Genomic DNA, 23097 nt, shown 5'->3' on the forward strand with positions numbered 1-23097 from the left:
TTAATTTTGTTCTTTCCTGTTCTGTAGAAAAACTTGTTCTATGAGGACAGACACCAGCTGCCGGCTCCTAAATGGACAGAGCTGGCCAATCTGATAAACAGCTGTATGGACTATGAGCCTTTACACCGGCCCTCCTTCAGAACAATAATCCGAGATCTCAACAGTCTCTTCACACCAGGTGGGAACATGAATGGAGTCATGTGTGTCAGAGAAAAACCACCATGCATCACTCCAGCACGCTCGTTATTTCACCCAGATGTTGTTGAAAGTGACACGGCCGTTTGTTGCAGACTATGAGCTGCTGGTGGAGAGTGACATGGTGCCCAACAGAGCACGAGGCTTCGGCTTCCCGTGGGCCTCTGAGAACCAAGATCCGTCACAGTTCGAGGAGCGGCACCTCATTTTTCTCAAGCAGCTGGGCAAAGTGAGACATGCTCTATGTACACATCACTTATTTTTAGAGTTTGACTACCGTAATTTCCGCACTATAAGGCTCACTTAAAGTCCTTTAATTTTCTTAAAAATCGGCAGTGCGCCTTATGTGTAAATTCTGGTTGTGCTTACTGACCTCAAACCGATTTTATGTGGTACACAGTGCGCAGAAATCTGTCAAAAATGTTTTAGTACAACTTTTTTTATTTTTTATTTTTATTAGTCCTTTATTTATCCAGGTAAAAAAAGAATCTCATTGAGATTAAAAATCTCATTTCCAAGAGAGACCTGGCATCATGGCAACAAAAGTCAAAATACACATACCACATAAATATATAACATTTAAAACAAATACAATATCCCATACCAACATCCCAACTTTGTCAAGCTATGAAGGCGCACCGCTTGATGGCTTGCCGGAGCATTACGGCTACCGTAGTCAGGAGTCTCTTAGAGTAATCTGGGTCCAAAAGTCCGTCCGCTTCAGGTCCCAAAGTCAAACGAACACTGCGGCATCACTGAGAGTTAAAAACTGTCTATATTCTTTCATCTTTGATAAAATGATCACCTGAGGTGTAACGATTAAGTTTAACATCAAGGCATCCATGAAAACAGAATTTATTAAATTCAATGGTGTTAGAAGTTAGCAGGATGTTAGCTCGCTAGTTTCCACCTAAATATGATATAGCATGTTCTAACTGATGTTCTAATGTTTCATCTCACACTTCAGGGGAACTTTGGCAGTGTGGAGATGTGCAGGTACGACCCGCTGCAGGACAGCACAGGGGAGGTGGTGGCTGTGAAGAAACTCCAGCACAGTACAGCTGAGCACCTCAGGGACTTTGAGCGGGAAATTGAGATCCTTAAATCACTTCAGCATGAAAACATTGTCAAATACAAGGGAGTGTGCTACAGTGCAGGTATGAGCACATTGTTTGATCTCTATGGTGCTGTGAAACATTAAGTAACCACTTTCTGATTTCTTAGATTTTATTCGTCACACTTAAATGATTCAGATCATCCAACAAATGTAAATATTAAACAAAGATAACCGTGCACTCTTGGAGTAATTTTGATAAGTATGGCAGTCCTGGCGAGGTCCACCACTGATCCATTTCAGCATCGATAGACGTCAGTGGCTTTGTTTCGTAGCTTTTTTTAAGGGACGTGTTGCTTTTTGAGCTGTTTCAGCCAACCTCAATTCATCTTCTCAGCGTTCCAAAAAATGTGTTTATTTAAATAATTAATAAATATTTCCACACAGGACCTGGTACTGTTGGATAGCTTTTCTTCCATAATCAATGAAATCATTATTTAAAAGCTGCTTTTTGTCTTCAGGTTATTGTTGTGTAATATCAAAAAGTGTTTGATCATGTGGTTATTTAAGTTTGACAAATATTGTAGGCAAAAACTTAAAGAAATCAGCCGTGTGCTTTTTCACATTACTGTGCACGTGAACTTGCATTGCTCGTCATCTCCTATGACTTGGATAAACTGGATTACAATAAAAAAAATTAAACGCTGTTGGTCCTATTTCAGCTTATAATTAAAGTTAGTAAATGTTGCTGTTTTGGTATAAAATATTGTTTCTTTTATGTTATGTAATTTTCCTTAATAATGTCAAGACGAGAGATTCACTTTTTTTCTTTTTTTTCTCTTTTATTTAATGCAAACTTCCGTGAGCTGCTTGTTTCTTGATTTAATATTCCCACCCCGGCACATTTTCTAAAGCATTATGCATTTTCCACACATTTGCTGCCTGGGGCGTCAGTGACCATGCCCAATGAAACAAATAAATCTGAATTAGCTCAGAAAACCCACTTTAGGCGAGGCCTCCGCTCCACCGCTCACATCGTATTCTCTTTCTCTAGTAGCGAACTCAACTCCCTTTTTTCTGCAGGACGAAGAAACCTACGGTTGATCATGGAATATCTCCCCTATGGCAGCTTGAGAGATTATCTCATCAAACACAAGGACAGATTTGATTCCAAGAAACTGTTGCACTACGCGTCACAGATTTGCAAGGTAACACAGTGCTATACAGAGATTCTTGCAAGACGCTTCTTCACAGTTCTTCTCTGAGCTGCTGCAAAATGTATGCATTTGGTGTAACACATGAATTCCTTCCAGGGAATGGACTACCTTGGCACTAAGCGTTACATTCACAGAGATCTGGCCACAAGAAACATTCTGGTGGAGAGCGAGATGAGGGTTAAGATCGGTGACTTTGGTCTGACCAAGGTGCTTCCTCAGGACAAAGACTACTACACTGTCAGAGAGCCTGGGGAAAGCCCCATCTTCTGGTGAGGACCACGCTTAATCCTATCTTAATATCTTTTGCTTTTACTAGCTGTTACTTCCTTTCTTTAAATACTCTAACAGTTGTGAGATTTAAAAATTCGCAATTAAGTAAAATCATGATCCACATGGAGGCAAAGATTAGAACTCGTTTTTATGCATCCACTTTAAATGGTCTTCGGTCAGACCTTCATCTCTGTTTGATTGCGTTTAATAGACAGCTGTGTTTTCAAAAACTGTTTTTATGGATGTGACTTTCCGATCTGCCTGATAACTACCAGCTGGGGCGACACAGAATCAAGTCTGATTGTATAGAACTCTATGAGAAAACAACACTACTGCTCCTCCTGTATGACCTCAGTAAACATTTTGCTCGTGGTTTAATGGTCTTTATTTAACGTTTAACATTATATTGTGATATTAACTTTGGAAATTAACTGGAGTAAAAGACAAGATCAGAGAATCTCTATGCTTTGGCTACTTTTTGATTGGTTTGAGATTTTGATTTGAGCCTGCAGTGTCCTCGGTTTCTGTTTCTAGCAACATCAAGTTGAGGCTTTAAATTTGGTATAATGTCTGTCTTTTATATGCAATCTATGTATGGATTGCGTTATATATATGCTTGAGTCTTGAATGTGCTGTGGTGTCTTGCAGGTATGCTCCTGAGTCGCTGACAGAGAGCAAGTTCTCAGTGGCTTCAGACGTCTGGAGTTTTGGGGTCGTCCTCTATGAACTCTTCACTTACAGCGACAAGAACTGCAGCCCACCAGTGGTACTGTGTTTTTTTTTCTAGTTCTGCTAAGTGTTTCCCTCATTGTACTTTTAATTTCTTGGTCACTTGTCTCAATTGCTCAGTTGATTTGGAAAACAACTCACTATAATTAGGCTGCAGCGTGGCTTTAAGAATCAGTTGATTGAGCACTTCTCTCTGCGCGATGTACTCAAAAACAGGAACCACTTCATTTTTCTTTCATGTTATTTGAAGCATACTGCTTTTTGTTAACCAGACCAAATGATTTTTCTTCTGTTTTAGGTCTTTATGAATAAAATGGGCAATGAGAAGCAGGGCCAGATGATTGTCTACCATTTGATTGACCTCCTGAGAAATGGCTATAGGCTGCCTGCTCCTGATAAGTGTCCTACAAAGGTCTGTTACTTTCTTCAGCCTCACCATAAGCTGCTCATTGTTTTGATAAAATGTCTTGTGGTTCAAAGCCAACAGAGATATAACTTGCTTATGATGTTTAACAACGTGAGTCTCACATAAGAAATTCATGTGGAGTAAAGAACCTATTAAACATAGTCCTCAGTGGCCGCAGATTCTGAGAGGATTAAGATCAGCTAAGATGAAAATCACTCACACTGAATCAAAAACACTGAACTAACCCAGATGACCGTGTAAAATTAAGCTTTGAGTTAGATGCACACACAGTTTAGCTTGTGTTCAACAGCCATTTTATTAGATACACATTGCTGGTAGTGTGTTGGAGCTTTTAGCTTCCATAGCTCACCCCTAAAACTGCTGGGTTCTTACAGAAGGCTTCATTAGTAACACTTAATCTCTTTTGTTTTCTTAGAACTGTGTAAATAATGCTGTCCTGATGCCTCCCCAGATTCACAAGATTATGATGGAGTGCTGGAGCAATGACCCTAAACTGCGGCCTACTTTCAAGACATTAATCCATCGTGTGGAGACTGTACGAGACAGCGAAGACAGATGAGGAGCATCGATCCGTGAACCTTTGACCTTTAGGCGTTGACTCGCGTGAGTCCTCTCTGACCTGAGCAAAACAACAAAGCGTCTGATTTACTGCAGTTTGGAGTTGAAGTGATGGTAAATGGTAAATTGCCTGTATTTGTATAGCGCTTTCACTGGTCCCCCCCTAGGGACCCCAAAGCGCTTTACACACCCAGTCATCCACCCATTCACTCTCACATTCACACACTGGTGGAGGCAAGCTACAGTTGTAGCCACAGCTGCCCTGGGGCAGACTGACAAAAGCGAGGCTGCCCCTAAGTGATGTCAGTCTTCTTCCTATGGTCACATGAAGTATTCACATGAACTGATGAATGAGTACACTACACTTCCGGTGCTTTCAGGAAGATTTCACCCTGGGACCAATTGTTTTCTTTGATGTGTTTGCACGTGTTGCGTTTTAAACGTTGAAGTTAAAACAGTGATTGACTGGAAAGAGGCGATAAAAGTTTCAGTGTGATAGTCAGTATTTTTTCCAAGAATGTGAAAAGAACAAGCACCAACAAGCAGCAGTTACTGTGTACCTTTAAAGATGTAAAATAAGCAGGAAAGGGTTTTTTTTTGCATAAGCAAAGAGACTATGAGGGAACAAAGGCTCTGCATTCTTCACATCACTGGGCGTAAATCACGTGCTCATGAGCAGCTCTACTTGAATGAGCAGATTTCTTCCTGCCGATGCCCATATAGATTTTTTTTAGGGTTTTTATCCATGTCTGTAAGGAGGGGACCCGCCATCGCGATCTTTACGAGATTTCTGCTTCTACAGTGGAAGTGACAGTTTTGAATGTGTCTGTGCTGAGAACCTGTGAGGCGACTGAAGCAATGATCCGCCTCCTTGTTTATAAGGGGCAGGTTATGCTATTTCATTGAGGTCAGAGTTAAAATTTCACAAGGCATTGGGATAAAACCCGCAAACTATCATAAACTCAGTGTAATTTTTGTTTCAGTGAAAAGCAGCCATTACTTTGTGAAACCTTTATTATTAAACAGGTGTGTTTTAATAATACAGTATGAAGTTTTAAGCTTGTGCAGTTTGTAGATATGTAAAATGATGTAAAGTAGATTTTTTTTTTGCACCTGGAGGGAAAGTAATGACGGGAAGTGCCTTTATTTTCTGCAGGAGACTTCTTGCCAGTCGTGCTTTTTATTAGAAAAACTGATTGGATTTTGTGGTCATGTCTTCGTTTTATACTTTGACACCTATTTAAAGATCCAGCTTGTGTGTTACATGATTTCTTTTTAGGCTTAAGATTGTCGGTGAATGTTTGTGGAAGACAGACTCTTTTCTCTTTGTTTTTAATCTCAAATGCTCTCTTTTCAAGTCGTTTTCTGGTGTGAAACTCAAATAAATGTATTATTAGCAATGAGACAGTGTACACTTTAAATGTGTGTGCGTTCTCCTGTGTTTTAACCTCCTTATAGGCACCCTGAATATTTCTTTCATGATACTTGACGATTGTCAGTTTATTCTGTTTTTGTTTTTGTTTTTAAATTGCAAAACATTTGGGAGTTATCTTTTTCCATACCAGTATTATTGTGATGTATGTATATCACATATGATTCTTCTGTGAAGTTTGTATCATTTTGTATCCAAAGATTTTCATAAAAAGCTCAAAAAATTCAACTGGTGTTTCTTTTTCCTTATTTGTTTTTAATTGTAGTTTGTTTCAGACAGGGTTAAGAAAAAGCTGCCATTTAAACTATGCTCTGCTGGTTTACATGTAAATATCTGAAGATGTGAAGTTTATATATGTAAGGTGTTTGTGCTTTTTTTAGTAGACAAGTCATACAGTAGCCATAGCTCCATCTAAGAGCATTTTTTAATGTGAAGTTAATGTGTAAACTCCATGATTGCCAGCAAGAGTTGAGATATGTTTATGTTTATTTTATTGAGGCTGAATGGGTTTAGGTGGGTGCAACAGTGTTAAAAGGACAAAAACCCTGCTCCTGTGGAGTATTATCCTCGGGCTGTTTAGAGAAAATCATCAGGGTGTTTTAATGCTGTGAACAAGGCCAGCAATAAGTTCCCGGCCTTCTAAATGACATTAATGTACAATACTGTCCAGTGTTTGTATGAATGCATTTCATGAATGTGGTCTGAGAGTCGACAGGCCAAAATATAGACAGAAAAAAGTCTGATGCTGCTCAATATGTCATATATTACAGTATTTAAAATTTATTGACAAAGATAACATATAATACGTACAGATGGATTAAACAAAGGAGAGAGGAGAATGAAGAAGACGTGAAGCTGGGGGAATGTTTTTCTTGTACACTACAGCACGAGTGGGAACAGCTTAATCAACACCAGACGTTTTCTGTACACTGTCCATTACTGCTCATCATAATGGCTCCATGAACGAGCCCCGTGCCATCACCCACCCACCCTGCTTCCTGCCTCAGCACAAGCGTCCAATATCATTCTTGGTGCACCCCTGGTTACAGCACATCCCTGCCACACCAAGTGAAAAGTTCCTCTTCTTCTTGCTTGGTAGGATCCAGTCAGCTGAACCCGGGGTCCCGTCTTGCTCACCTGCAGCTGTGGACAGATGGGAGTCCCCCAGAGGGGCAGGAAGACTCAGCGGTGGCTGCTGCTGCTGTCTGTCACCTGTGGACCCATAAAGAGCCAGGAGGTCTGCCAGGGAGTAAGAGGAGGCAGTGCGGAGAGGAGAGTGGTTTTCTGCGAGGTCTGCATCACGTTGCCAGGTGTGCTGGCTCTCCTCCACTTTAACATCAGGAAGGGAACTCCACGGGAACAGATCTAGAGACAGAAAAAAAAAGATCAGTGACCTCAAATGCAATCAGGAAATTAGTGCAGGAAAGTGTACTGTAGGCCAGAAAAGACAAAGAAAATAGGAGAATAATGGAGAGTATTCACTAAAAGGAGCCGACTGTGGTGCTGAACTGTCGTGGTATACATGTATCAGGCATCATCAACTAATGAAAACAGCCTGAACTCATTCCAAAGTACCATAGGTCAAAATTTAACAGGAAGTCTTTCACAGTCCTCCACCTGTGGAGCATCTTTGGTCTTAATGATAAATAAATACCTCACACTCTTCACAGATCTCCACCATTCACTGTAGTTTTATAGAAATATTTTTAAACACGTCTGCATACATTTAATTAGTGCACACAAATGAAACAATTAGTGAAAGTGTAGCAGCATTAACTCACCCAAGTCTCCCTCCGTGGACTGTCTCCACCGGGAGCCACCACAGGTGAAGATGACCGCTCTGATGAACTCTCTCCCACACAGTTTCACCCCATAGTCCCTCGGTACGATCAGTCTGTTCATCACATCAGCATTCTCACAGCTGCACATGCTGCCGACACACACCACAGCCACGGTGAGAGTCAGTCTCCAGAGCATTGCTCACCTGTCCTGAAATTAAACTGCCTGGTTTGAGGTGCACAGGTGGGAGTCAGCTGGGCTCAGGTCTGATGTGTGCTGCAGATCCCGCTCGCTTCCTTGTTTCTCTGTCAGGAATATGCTCTTGCAGACTCTCAAACTGGGAAAGCTGCTTCTATCAGTCTGCTTTGTGTTCTTTTCTTCTTCCCTCTTTGGGAGTGGACCTTATATAGCCCTAGACACTAGTTCACTCAACAACCTGCCTCCCTTCCTCTCACATGCGTCATCGTCTTTCAGATTGATGACGATGACGTACGTGGAGTTATTTCTCTTGTGCAGTAATATCAAGTTTGAGTATGCACTCATTACTCACACATTATTACAGAGGACAAATGTTTAACATAGGCAGCATTTATTATCGGAAAACGTTATAAAAGCACTGAAAACATTTGGTGTCTTGTAAGATTGTAAGTGCTTTAGGCTGATACTAACATAATTAAAAAACAAAACAAAACGAGTTAGGTTATTGACTTTGCAGCATTGCATTCAGGGGGTACCTTTGCTGCAGGAGAGAAACTGAGATACTGAAGTCCTTTAAATATCTTTCACTGAATTCACGGCTATTTTTTTGTTTTACTTTATTTGTATACGATACAGAAAACAGGACAAGTTAAAATAAACAAGATAAAAATGACAGATATTGAATTTAAAGCTTAGATTTGTTTAAACTTCCACTCTATGCTACTGTTTCTTTTTCTGCCTTCCCTAAAAATATCATAAAAAACACATTTAATGGGTTGTAATTACCATCTTCATTTATTGATTTTTATTTTTTCTTTCTTTTTCTTACTTAATGTTAATTAACGGGTTAGATCTCTAAATCATCACAAATAGTGGTGTCGAGGCAATGTTTGATTTTAGTTGGGCTCATCTTTAATTTAAATCTGATTATATTTGGTTTTTCTGGTTATGGATGCATTTACGCTGTCATTCACTACTATCAGCTAGAGATTTCATTTACCATTTCTATTATGGAAATGTGATTTAACCTGGATGCAAACACTGATGTGAATAAAACATATGAGAAAAGCTTATTTATTACAGCTAAGAGTAAACCTTTGGGTAACTCATTCAGCATTCTTATAGATCAATAGTAAGCTATTTCTAGTGCACAGAAATGTCCTAAATGTTCTTAATTTCCTCAGTTTGCAGATTTTAAGCATGCATGGAAATTAAAACTGATGTAAAAACAAAAAAGAAGAAAAGAAGGAAGCAGGTGGAGGACAAGCACTACTGGAAGTGACAATCTGAGATGAGAGAGTCTCTGTTTTTTTTGTTGCCTTATTTGTCATTCTTTAGACAAATGTTCCCTAGGTGCTGTCAACCTGGAATCCAAGCAGGAAGCTCATTGGAAAAATTGGTTTTTCTTTTAATGGCCCTAAAGAAAAACACTGATAACGAGAAGACAATAATTAACTGTCAGCAAGCGATAAAAAGATAAATAAGAGCACAAGACTGAAAATTATTCAAAGTTGAATGAAATGGAAAAACAACAACATAAATACTGCAAAACATAAAATGCTAAAAGCTTAAAAGCCATTTAAATGCGGTCTTGGTGCCACCTGTAGATGACTTGTGCCATTCTTTTAGCAAGACTGTAACCTAAACTTTATGCGACTGCTTTGTCTAACACTTAAAAATGTCATATACTGACCTGCTCTGGTAAAGGTCAGTATATGACATCAAAGTGTGATTAATTCAATAAAAATGTTGTGAAGATTCGGCTCAGTAAGTTTCACACTTTGCAGGTGTGTGTGTGTGTGTGTCTGTGTGTGTCAGATCATCTGACATCTGCGAGGTGTTACAATCTCACCCTGCAGTGATGCCCACTGTGACCGCTGTAAACTAGGAGCGATAATATTTGAAAACTTCACTGCCACACACAAATGTAGAAGAAAAAACGCAGATGACGTCATCAGGCATAGCAAGCCTTAAAAGCTAAATAAAGTATGGACACTGCCTTTACAGTAGCTTCATTGTACTTTATAACAACATGTTTTATTATTATAAAACATTTAAATGCCGATATCGGCACTGGCCTAAAAAAAAAGGTTAGCCTTTGTTTTCACCATAAGCTGGAGATATGAAAGGTGTGAGACAGACAGAGGGTGAAAGGGAAAAAGAGACGGCCAGTCCAGTGTCACAAACCCTGCGTCCGCGCTGATGAACCTCAGCCACACGACTCTTTTGTCTGCCGTTCCTCTTGTGACACGGTCTCACATCTGCACGCACACAAACACGTGCGCAGCATAACAATCGCTGCAGAGCACGACTGAGTGACATTCTCGTCTAAAAAGGCCTTTATTCTCAAAAAGTGCGGGTGTCAAAGATGAACAGGAAAGCGGCGTGACCTCAGTGATGATGAATAGGTTAAGAAAAAAAAGCATAGTTTGACAGATTTGATATGTCACAGAAAAAACTAGTTTGAATTTCATTTTCGGCTCATTTTTGCCAAATAATTGTGTGTATCTGTCTTGATATTTGTAGAGATGTGTCACTGGAGCTGAATTAATACGTCGGTGGAAATGGAAAACAACTTCTCAAACTGCTGTTCTCTTACCAACCAATACATAGCTTCATATTCTCAGGCAGATACACTGTTCCCACCAGCAGGCGACCGAGCTTTTGCTCTCAGGGCTCCTTGGTTGTTGAATGACCTCGGAAATACACTTCACCTCATCAGTGTCTTTATTATGTTCATTTATATTATACATTTTATATATATTTTTTTTACCTTAACTAAACAAATATTTTATGATTATTCATAATCTGCTGTCAGGTTTTGTCATTACTGTGAACACAGATTAGAGAAAATCCATCATTCAGTGCAATTCATTTCACTTTTGTTGAGTGACAAACTGTTGCAATTTCCACATGTTTATCAGGCTGTGGGAGAGTGTAACAATGAATCTGAGGCAATGTGTCGAGTTTATTTTTTTAGCTTGTGTTTGTGATCGTCAAATCACAGAGTTATCTCCTGTTTTATTTGCAGAACAACAAAAGTACTGTGTATGTTTTCAAATAATTTTTGTACTGCTCCTATGATAATGTCTGATTGGAGTAGGTGGTGCTCAATCAATCCATTTTGTGCAGAGGAAGAGTCAAATCATGTGAGCATGCTCAGTGTGTGAACCACAGGGGCTGGGTTAAAGAGGTTCCGGGTTTTACAAAGACAGCTAATACAAAGAAAGCCTGGCTTTGTTAATCAGAGACATGACGTCCCTTCTCAAGGTCTCCACAGAAAACATAAAACAGGATGACTACAGAGTGTAACTACTCAGTTAGCTTGATAGGTCCATATAAAATAAAGGCAAAGAGTCTGTGTTACACTTTTTGTAACAAATCCACACAAGTTTGGGGTTGTTTCCACTTGTGGTCACAATTTTACATGCGCTCAGATTTTCATGGTAATTTGGTGCATTTAACAATTTCTTTTGGCTATACAGCATACTCTCTTGAGCCACGGGGCGATCGTGGCTCAAGAGTTGGGAGTTCGCCTTGTAATCGGAAGGTTGCCGGTTCGAGCCCCGGCTTGGACAGTCTCGGTCGTTGTGTCCTTGGGCAAGAGACTTCACCTGTTGCCTACTGGTGGTGGTCAGAGGGCCCGGTGGTGCCAGTGTCCGGCAGCCTTGCCTCTGTCAGTGCGCCCCAAATTACCTTGCCATCACCAGTGTGTGGATGACTGGATATGTAAAGCGCTTTGGAGTCCTTAGGGACTAGAAAAGCGCTATATAAATACAGGCCATTTACCATTATAGGCCATACATCTTTAATGTATTAAATATGTATTTATAAAAAATAAGAATTGGTGAACAAGTTTGAATTTATTTTGGATCCAATAAATTCAAACTTGTTGATTTACATGAATCCACATGGGATTAGAATCATCAGTACACCTAGACCAGATGCTTTTGTTATTCATCAGCTATCAAACTGATTGATGACTGTGATGACAGGGTGTATATGTGCAGGCGGGGCTGTGCAAACGTCATCAAAGGTCATTTGCCTTAAAGGCGTGAATAGAGGTTTCCAGGATAGATGGGGGGCTGTTATATTCCATATTTATGTGTTGTACCTCGTTCCTCTTCTTCAGGGAACAGAGGTTTTAGACATAACTCTTTAGTTTCATGGCACAGACCCAGCTTGTAAGCGTAGTGCGCAAATTTTCAAAAATGTAAATACGTCATGACTTTAGGAAGGCCATTACAGAAACTTAATATTAGCCTGCTTTATCCATTTTAAAACCAATGTCTAGTGCCTAGCTGTTAACTTCAAGTGAAATTAGAGAATTTGGAGATAGTCCTTTTTCATTCCTCCATCCACTTTCATAATGTACAGGTACTAAGGGCAGCAAAACAGCACTAGAGCATGATGCTACCATGACCATGCTTGAAAGTGTTCTCAGGTATGAAAGTCTCTGTCACGGTCTGGCTGGCAGACCGTGGGGATATGGGGAATGAGGACCCAGGCGCGGTGCTCTGTGTATAAAGAGTGCGTTTATTTACAGTGATGGAAAAACATGACAATAAATCCCGTGCTCTCCCGACTCCCATGACGTGTCCTCTTCCCAGTGTTAGTGCTCCTGTCTCCGCTTCTCCGTGATGAGCACCCCGTGCTCGCTGCCCTCTCATCTCTCGCTACTCGTGAAGCCACGCAATGATCCAGCGTCGGAGAGAGCTCAACCACACTCTCAAGTAGCTCCTCCGACGAGGCCTGATCAGCTGCAGGTGTGACATGGTCTTCAGGTGTGGCCAATCACCTGCCAGGGCCACACCCACCCACCCACCCACCCACACACACACACACACACACACAGACACATATGCAGGGAGAACGAGGGACAGCAATACAAAATACATATATTATAATATTAGTCAAAAACTGCTCAGGGTCCCTGGGTCGCTCAGACCCAGGGACCCTGAGAGTCTCAGATTTATCCAAACACCCCTTGTCATGGTCTGCAGTGGGTGGCTGGAATTTCCATAGGGCTCCTGAACCTACCTGGGATCCGCCCCTGGGCAGGGCCAGCTCCTGCACACCTGGAGCCTATTGCAGGCAATCAAGCCAGAGGGATTTAAGCCACACATTGATGTTCATTCGTTCATTCAGTTCGTCATCAACACATTTGCTGTTTTCACCTTGGCTCACGCTCCACCTCCAGACTCAGGATACCAAGCAATCATTTTGAAAATCCCTCTGTGCCTCACCTGCCTGCCCTCCTGCCATCACACTCCATCTGAAGCCCCGGATCTCAGGTCAGCCTTTCTACGCCACTCAGCCCTCCCTGGATTCTCTTACCCCCCTCTCAACACTCCATGTCCCCTACTGTAAGTAAGAATTGCTACCCTTACAACTTGCCACTTCAGAGCTGCCTCCACTACCTCCCTAACTCCACTGTCTTCTCTCTTCAGTGTGACTGTTCCCTGCTCAGCTCCACTCTGCATCCCGTTCCCTCGCCCTAGCCACGTTTCCCAGGCCACGCCTCGTCAAACTCCACGTCTTATTGTTTTTTTTGTCTTTGCTACGTTTTTTGCACTACGCCTAATAAATTGTCACATCATCTGCTGTCTCAGCTCTGGGTTTCTGCACCTGAGTCCTTTTCAGTACAGGCCACTCGGCCCTCGTGACACCCCTCTTGTCTTTGTGCCCAAATAGCTTAATGTTTGTTCGTCTGATCATAAAACTTTTCTCCAGGAGACCTTTTTTCAAACCACTGTATATTTCTACCATATGAGCACACAATGTCCTCTGTTAGAGCTCCCAGGACTTGGGTTTACAAAAAAGTAGAAGGTGGTGAGAGCAAAAACGTTCATTACGGATCCCGATTCAAAACCAGTTCAAAGAGTAATGTCTATTGTGTAAGTCAACTTAACATTTCATTTAATACTAAGAAGATTCAATAAACAATAACTAAAGTGAACATATGTTTACTACAAAGCTACAAAGAAAAGAAACCTGATGCAGTCACGTCTGTATGGTTATATCAAACAAAAGTAATAAATCCCCAAATCAGCCAGGATGATATACAGAGTAGCAGCCTCTGTGTGAACAAGTCAGAGCCAGTTTAACAGCATTTGTAAGGGAGTTGGTCAAGCCAACTCCCAGATTAAAATGTGTTTAACTTATCAAGCAGGATGAAGAAATGCAAACATAATCAGTTAGTCTTCCTTAAGAGCTTGACAGTAAGCAGGAGAAATGTTCTCTATCCTGGCAACAAGTCATCAGCGGAAAACCGATGATCAGTTGTATGGCTGGAATAATGGTCCTGTGACAAAGTGGGTGAGAACACCATTTGTCCATATTCTTAGTTAACATTCTTGTTTTGATTTAGCCATATCTCACATGTATTCTGTAATAGGCAGAGATGTACTATCCCGGGTTTGTTTGTTTTGCACTTTTACAGATTATATAACATAACATCTTGGTTTAAATCAATTCTGACAGTTTGTTAAGTTAACATGGTATTGATTTTAACTGTTAATTGGTTCAATTTGAACTCATCTTACCTAGCTGTCTTCCAGGAACAAAAAGAGAAAATGTAGTTTCACTTACTGTATTTATAGCTTTCTGGTTAATCTGAAGTCACAGGAAGAGACCAGGTGAAGAAGGGGGAGAATCTTTGCAATTAAAGTTGATTTTAGCGTGTGTTTATAGAGAAATGGATTTATTGTATTGATTTCACCGTAGAGTTTTTATTGCTAGGAAAGAGTAGCAGCATACGTTTGAGTATAGAAATGTTTGCCTTACCTACCTAATGGAATAGTCCAGGGTGAGATTGTTTGGTTAAGTGCACTATTTAAGCAGATGAACGCAGGTGTTTGGGGGAAAAGGACCAGGTCAGTGTAGCTGTGTGCATTTTGACCTTAGTTTCCGTTGCATTAAGTTCAGTTATGTTTATTAGTACTAAGTTAACTATGGAGTTGAGTTTCTTATTTATTTTTTGTAAGTATTGTTTAGTCACAAAATGGTGAATAAATCACTCGCCACACTGGACAGCATCCGTTTCCTGCCATTCTTTAGCCGCTTAGGTCAAGTCCTACCACAGGTCCTATTTCAACAATATAAATTGGATCAGGAGTGACGTCCCCGGTCTGCAACATTCATCAGCTGATTGTACACCATTTCCTTAGACTGTATTGCTCTCATGTTGATCTAGCTCCACTTGACCTCTGGCATGTAATCCTTTAAACACTCTCATATTTATATATACACAGAGGCGCGTGGTAAGTACACAGGGACAGGAAAACAAAGAAAGTGGGTCTGCTCATGTGTCCTGTCCAATGAGCACAGATATACTTTTCTAAAGACATTAAAATTTGTCAGCCTTTGTCAACCTCTGGCACTGCTGGCCAGCGTGGTCCTGGTCCATCCTGTGCTAACTGAAGACAGGGAAGTGGCTGATGTGATTGAGAGAAGGAAAGTAGAAATATTGTGTGTGCAGGAGATCAAGTGGGAGGGAAGCAAGGCCAGGAGCATTGTATCAGTGGGACAGCTTAGGTTGAGCAGTTTGGAGACAAAATTAGAGATGCAGGGTTGAGATGGTTTCTGCAGAGGAGGGAAAGTGAATGCACTAAACAAAGGATGCTGAGGATGGAGCTGCTAGGCAGTAGGAAAAGAGGAAGACCAGTTAGCCTTCAAAAGCATGTCATATTTCAGCCTAAATGTTGTAAAGATTTTATTTTATTTTTTTTTTACAGTTTTTACAACAAGAAGATTTTGTAGTTTGAACCACCTGTGCAGGTTTTGTATGCCATCTTTCAAAACCTCAAAAGCACAGTCACCTTTTGTCTTCAACCTGGATCTTGTCACCGTCCTGGGTCCGCAACCCAGTGTTTTGTATTTTGAATTATTGTATAGCCCTTTCAATTCATTGTTTATCATTTCTAGTCTTTTGGTTCAGTGTTTTTTTTAAGAGTTCTTAGTCTTCTGGTTTCTGTCTCTGTGTTCCATGTTTGCTCTGTCTACCCTGTCAGCCTAGTCCCCCATCAAGTCCCTGTCTCTGTGTTATGTTTCCTGCTTTACTTTGACAGTCTGTGTCCTATGTTAATGTTTTCAGTTTTGCTTCCCCTTGCTCTCGTCATGTTTGATTACTCCCGGTCTACATTTTAGTCATGCCCATTTCAGATTATTCCACTCAATATGCTTGAAAATCTGGGTACCATTGAATATTTCAATGGAAAAAATAGCAAAATGCCATAAATACTATAAAATTATCAGCCGACCTTCTGAACTTTGTTGGTAGAAACAGCTATGTTTAAATTTCAGCTTCCAAATAAGTCCTGAGGTTTTATATCCAGTCATATATAAGTCTACATCAAAAACCTTCAGGGACTATGTAAAATATTCTGCATCTCTTTATATTTTCAGTTTGCACAGAATGACCGTGAACCAATAACTGCGAAATGGGGTTAGTGCCCAGGATCTGTTATTGTACATATGTGATTCAAACTAGACAAACATCATGTCTATTGGTGGGAATATTGAAAAGGATAACCAATAGCTTGGACAAGCATCGGAATCTGATTATGAGACAGTCACTGGAAAAATGAAGTTAAGATGATGTGAAAAGAAGAAATGAGCCGCAAAGCTCTGAAGGTGACAAAGTCAGAGCAAAACCAAGCGGGAAATTCACTGACATTTACGAAAGCTGCAAGCATGTACACAATACAGGGGACTGCTTTTAAAACATACAAGCAAATCATCACAGTCTGCATAATGGAAGAAGGGAGAGATGGGCACATATTACACACACATGATTTCTTTAATTGTTTAAATCATATTGTCCAAAATCTGAGCAAGAGCTGATCTAATGTAAAGGATAACGTTCCTAACCGCACTAGCAAATCCACCAAGAAACGACTCGAGGAGAAGATATCAATGGATATCCAGAATGCCTCTTACTCAAATCTTTTATTTTTATTTCTTTGAGAATTGTAGATAGCCAATATACGCAAGAAAGAATTTTGTAGCTTAGGTAATTTGAAATGGAATGGTGGAGCTGATGCCAGAAATTGAAGGAGAAATATGGAAGAAAAAAGTTAACCTTGCTAAGGACAGCTATACTAACATCTTTTTGTATTCCCGTGTTTGGTTATTCTACTTTTATCTCCAGACACTGTCCAAAAATTTACACAAGTTATATTTTTTAAAGAAGTCTAGAAATTTAAGAAATTGGATTGATCTGAGCTTTTTGACACTATGCCACATCAAAAGTCACTTAAATCGCCCTTCTTCTCCCAATTCTGATGCTCAGTTTGAACTTCAAAAGACCACCTTGATCATATCTACCTGCATAAATGCACTGAGTTTCTGCCATTGTTGCCAAATGATTGATCAGATATCCGTATTAACAAATAGTTAAACAGATATGTTTAATAAAATGTACATTTATTACACGATAATTAATCATGCACAGAAAACTCTGTCAGAAGTACTGATGTCTATCCTGTGAGGTATCTCAGGGTTTGTTATCTGATTAGAAGCTTTTAGCCATCTTCCAAACCAAACTTAAAAATTACTACCCTTTATCTACAGCAGTGTCTACTGCTGTTTACCTTTCCCTTTGCTGACCCATTTATATTGTGTCTTTTTTGTGACATGTTGTATGTACAGAAGGTGGGTGCAGGATTCAAATTGCTATAAAAGCTATATAATACATAAGGAAACCTTGGCTCACCTTCTTTACTCTCAGACCCACTAAAGTTCAATTGCTGAATAGAAAGCACAACCCCATTATTAGCACCCAAGACCCATTCTTAAATGGAAAATTATCAAAAATGCTACTTGCGTCACATCACAGCTGCCATCCTTCCTCAAGACATGCGTCACACAAGCATATTAACTGAATTCCAAGTAATGCTTAAAATGGAGGGCATGATTCAAACACAATGGCCATTGACTTCAACTTGGAGGTGCACAAGGCCAGAGGATGACAAGGATCAATTAACTTTGACTGATGTGACTTGACAAGCAGTCATTTTGGACATCTTAATGCAGGGGGAGGCAACGGTGTATCTTTAAAGAGATATTGTAAAATTGCTAGGGTGAGTCGTAGTCATCATGTTTGGAGCAAAAATACAATTTGAATGCTACATTAGCTAAATTATTTCATTGTTATTTAAAGTAACAGTGACCCCCTGCAACCCTGAAATGTTCCTTTTTAAACGCTAGACATTTCAGTTTTGTTGGATTTGGACTTGTTGGATAGGACACATGATTTAGAGATGTCTTTGTAACTCATCTTCTAATGTGAATTTTAGAGAAATCTATTAATATGAAACAATCTGTAAGGTAACCCAGTAAAACACTACAGCAATGCAGAAACATGCATCCAACATTCATCCATGAGTCATCATCACAACGCAATTGAGGGCGCTCTGAAATTCAATTGCCAAACCTTTGCCATTGCTGAATATTATTAGTCATCATCGACCACATTTACAGCTGGGAGAGCATGAGAAAATTAAGGGGCAGACCACACAACAAACGTTTTGGGTCTAAGTCAGATAATATCATTGGTTTTATGACAGTCACACATCCCACCTGCTACTCGGCGGCTCGGAGGCATGAATAAATCACAAGAAATTGGCAAAACAAAAAAAGAGAGGGAAAAAAACCCCATCAATCCTTTGTTTAAATGAAAAACCCCAAAAATAATGAGGGCAATAAAACATGTGGTCTCTGAATGGAAACGCAAGGATTTGAACTGAAGCCCGTGTCTCTGGTGTGATTCAAGAAGGGAAAAAAAAGAACCAGACTGGAAAGACAGATGGTCAGTGATTCCCCGTCTTTGTACCCCGGAGTATGTGGGCATGCTCACAGGTACAATCGGTCCCATTAGCCCCGTGTTTGCTTATTTTTGGAATTTGATCAAAGATATATGTAGTCATTACGTCATCTGACATTTTGGTAAAACTATATAAAAATTACAAGTAATAAGATTCACACAAAACAGCTGCCACACAGTGAACTGAGGACTTACAGATCCAGCATTTACTGGCGGTGTGACATCAGGTTTCTGCAAGCATCTGTGCAGAGAGCATGCTAACACAAAGCTACCAGAAAATCAAGAGTCATGTTGAAGCTAAGGGTATGCTAGTGGCGTTTGCTGTGAAATCTCTTCGGTTGGCATTTGACTTAGTTTTGTGTTGTCGGCTTTTCATTAAAGCTTAAACACCAAATGAAAGGTCATATAAATGTCATGCATGACCTGCAAATGCTGCCGATATCTCATGTACTGTCTAATATCACACATAAAAACGTTCCACACACGTGCGTTTGAGGTTTAAAGTAGCAGAAAAAATATTCACAAAGGTGTAGATTTATATTTACACAAATATACGTAGACCAATTTTACTCATCTATTTAATTTTTACTAATTAAAGCCTCTTAAATCAGTGACTACAACTGCTCAAATGCACCTTCTCCAGTCACAAATGCCCATATTGATATCCATAACGCATTACCATGTAATTAATAACAGTGCTAATGTACTCAAACAAAGCTTTATAGAAACTTGCCCTAGCTCTGTGTGCTAGGCGGTCGTGAACCTAGCAGGAAAGCATGGAGCCAGCTCAGTCTTCTGCTTTCTGATTGGCTGATCTCTATGCGAAGCCCTCCTCCCAACAGCGCAGGAATTTGTGAATTTGTGATGGTAGAGGGCTCATTGGAGCAGTTGCATTCACTAATTTTAGAGGTTGTGGTTGAAAGTAGCAAAAAGAATAAATATGAGTATATTTTGAATCACAAGTGAGTAGCTCTCTGTATATTTGTATAAATATCAATCTGTAGGCCTACTTGTGGATATCTTTTCTGCTATTCTATAAATTAAAAAAAAAGAAATTTCAAAATGTTTTTTTTAATTCACATATTCTTTCATATTTTATCCTGCAGTTGCTCACATCACCATATAAAGAGTATATTTACCAGCATATAGGGGACAACCGACCAAAATTTAAGAGGGGGACATTTTCTATTATATTAAAAAAAATTAAGTAAAATCAAAAGAATGAGCACATTCATACTATCAGTGCAATAATGCACTTTCTGACCACAGAAAACATGCTATAAACTGAAGCGCACAGCAAAACATTTACATTTATAAGTGTGCTCTTCTGTAAAGCGTCCTTGGGTTTCTTCAAAGGCGCTATACAAATACAAGTTGTTATTAATAATATTATTACAATAAGAGTCAGTCTTATGCACTGGGCTACCAATACAGGCTACACAGCAAAAAAGAACAACAAATAACTTACTATAAACTACACATGGTACACTTAGCTATGACCATGACGGTACATTAGAATATGGCTAACGTGGACCCAAAATGCAGATTCAAAGTCAAAGTTAAGGTGAACAAAAAGCAAAGTACATAAAAAATGAACTCATTCATCACAGATGGCAAAGGAAACACATGAGCTGACAACAGTACAACAAGACAAAGTGCTAAGGCAAACGGAGGCTTTAAATAGACACATGAGGTAATTATGAAGTAATACCACAGCTGGGGAAAACAAGTCACAGGTGACAAGACTCAAACGATCAAGACAAGGGGGAATTAAACTTAATACAAGGCACGAGATAGTACAGAGTACCAAAATAAAGCAGGAAACAACAACACACCTACAGAAGCACATTTAACAGACATGGACGCCACTGGAGGGCAGAAAAATCGAAAGTCATGGAATAAACTATAAAGAAAATTTGCTATAATAGCAAAGTACAAAAGGAGAAATAACCAACAGCTAGAGTCAAGAATGCAAAAACCAAAGTGACCAGCACTAACAGCAGACCAACCAGAAACATAAAATAACTAGAGAACCAACTTCTGCCAAGGCAGCCCACTCTCTGGGCACTATTTACTTTTAAGGGAATAATATTGTGTATTTTGTATATATTCATTTTGTTGCCTTTGTTCTTATTCAGCTTAGTTGAAGAAGTTTTCAGTGCAAAAAAAATCAAGTGCCAGCTGCAGACTTTAATTTTGAATCCAATTATGATTATTTATTTATGTTGATATAATACATGTTTAACAATCATTTTACTGTTTAGTGACTGTTCATTATGATTATTGTTTTTTCCCTGCTCTGACCTGTCCCTAGGAAGGTCTGTGCGTAACAACCAGGCGGACCCAAAGAGTCGTGCGTCAGCAGACGTGTGCTGGGCACACTCAGCTTCCCTCCCTAATGAAGGTGTTACACAGCGAAGCCGTCGTAAAGCAGTGTCTTGTGATTAAGTTGTGATTAAGTGTGTTCATGAATCTTTACAGTAACTGCTAATTCTTTTGTCAGGCGAAGAGACAAATGTTGCAAATGCTTCCTGGATACATCTCATCATTGGATTATTTTTTTTATTTTCTATTATTTTCTTTAATGTTGGTTAAGTCATCCATACTCTGTGACAGCCTCATGTAAAGAGACCGTCCAGGTCTCTAACTGCTGTGAGTTTTCTGTGTTTGTATGAAACGTATGCTGTGCGTGCCATTTTGTGATCTACAGAGCCCCTTGTGGACATTTTGAGATAAGTGGTTTACTATCTCAGCGAAAGTTGATGTTATTGCAATTAAAGTCAATTGTTTGTCTCTGTTTTCTAGGAAACCACATTATCACCCACACGATTTCTGTCATGACTGCACGGAATTTAATTACTGCTGGAAAGAAGTTTAATGTAAACAGTGCTTATAACACGCCTGTGGGGCTTTATCACAGTCAGTTAAGGAAACTCTTGGATTGTTGCACTCTTTCTGGCAGAAGGCCAATTTGAATAACAAACCACAGCAAAAAAAAAAAAAAAAAAAAAAAAAAAAAAAAAAAAAAAAGCCACTAAATGGTTAGGTACAAGAGCTAGACTGAAAATGAGTGAAAAAGCACCCAAAGTCATATGAGTCTAATGTAAGACTGAAAAAAAAAAAATCAGGGTTATCCCCTTAATGTATTTTGAATGAATATTTTTGAGCTTTTTGGATAAAATTGGACTTTTTTTAAATTTTTTTTTTTAAAGCTACTAGAAATGATATTTGAAGGGCACACGGGAATTCAGAATGATTTGCAGTGCTTCACTGTGAAGCTCCACAGCAGACATAATCTTCTTATACTATAAGACATTTGTAAACAGCAAAGCCAGGACAAAAAGTACTGGATTGATTAGAACGTAATCTCTTAGAAAAGATGTGTTGAAAAATGACATAAAAATGTGTTGTCACTTCTTGTCACTTCTTTCTACCAACTGCAGAGGGCGCTGCTGCTCAATTAGTGGAGACGGCTTTAGGAAAAACGACCTTTCTAAAAGTGATGCTTTGTTTTGTTTAAAACTAAAAACAAGCAAAAAAAAATCCAACAAAAAACAAACAAATAAAAAAGGCGTAATGAGTGAAAAGTAGAGGGAAGAGGGAGGTCGTTTTTCATCAGTTTGAGAGCAGAAAAAAAATTAAAATGGTCACGGTAGCCAAGGAGTATCAACTGAAAAAAACTCAAACTAAAACCAAGCGAGAAGTCCCACTCTAATATTATATGCACAGGTGCGACAGAGGTGCTCTAGCACCAACCATCAGAGAAATCACCCTTTTCACTGGCTGTGTCTCATTGAGAAAGGCTTTCCCAGACATCTGTCTGGCTTCTCCACCCGTTTGCTCTGCTGAAGCTCTGCAGTCTTCATGCTTGTGTCACTTCTGCACATGCTCTGTGTCTTCTCCTATCTTTAATACAGTGTAAGCAGGTGTGGCGAATTGCACCGATTAAAGTGAGGGTAGAACAAAAAAACCCGCTCCAAAATAAAGGCATGCAAAATATATACAAACATGCATAAAACCATACTATAGAACCAACCCAATAAAAGACAGAATAAAGCATTAAAACTACTGTTAACTACTTCTACCCTGGTCAAAGGAGCTTGCAAAGAAAAGCGTCTGGACTTCTTTAAGTTGCTTGAAGACGTGGACCTGACCTGGATGACTGAGAACCTTCACAGACATACTTCTACCCTGGCACACCTGAAATCACCGTTCAGTGCGATAAAATGTCATTTAACAGTCAAACCACCATGACTTATATTGTTTATTGTTCCCCCACAGACTGTTGTTCCCCCACTTTTTCTCTTATAAAAACGACATTTGTCTCCAAATATTCCAGCTTTTTCCTGTAGAGTGTTGTAAACAGTGTTTATCAAATACAGTTACATAAACTCTTGGATTGTTGCTGTCTTT

General features: G+C 39.6%; 2 protein-coding genes across 2 annotated transcripts in view; one reads left to right on the forward strand and one right to left on the reverse strand.

The window, feature by feature from the left end:
* LOC146514482 (tyrosine-protein kinase JAK2-like) overlaps positions 1-4722 on the forward strand; it is a 35819-nt gene extending 31097 nt beyond the window's left edge. Inside the window, exons 17-24 of the mRNA XM_085166514.1 lie at positions 28-178; positions 291-424; positions 1163-1352; positions 2333-2457; positions 2563-2735; positions 3385-3502; positions 3764-3877; positions 4344-4722. Coding sequence (XP_085022640.1) covers positions 28-178; positions 291-424; positions 1163-1352; positions 2333-2457; positions 2563-2735; positions 3385-3502; positions 3764-3877; positions 4344-4451 — 1113 coding nt within the window. The 3' untranslated portion in view covers positions 4452-4722. The remainder of the gene's footprint in view (positions 1-27; positions 179-290; positions 425-1162; positions 1353-2332; positions 2458-2562; positions 2736-3384; positions 3503-3763; positions 3878-4343) is intronic.
* Positions 4723-6579: 1857 nt separating this feature from the next.
* rln1 (relaxin 1) lies at positions 6580-10889 on the reverse strand. The gene is made up of 2 exons (XM_085166515.1): positions 7664-10889; positions 6580-7247 (listed from the first exon to the last, which is right to left on the reverse strand). Exons 1-2 carry the CDS (start codon positions 7857-7859, stop codon positions 6886-6888), a joined length of 558 nt encoding a protein of 185 aa, XP_085022641.1. The 5' UTR covers positions 7860-10889; the 3' UTR covers positions 6580-6885.
* Between the last annotated feature and the right edge of the window lie 12208 nt (positions 10890-23097).

The sequence above is a fragment of the Neolamprologus multifasciatus genome, chromosome 7 (genome assembly GCF_963576455.1).
Source record: "Neolamprologus multifasciatus chromosome 7, fNeoMul1.2, whole genome shotgun sequence".
Taxonomy (NCBI): Eukaryota; Metazoa; Chordata; class Actinopteri; order Cichliformes; family Cichlidae; genus Neolamprologus; species Neolamprologus multifasciatus.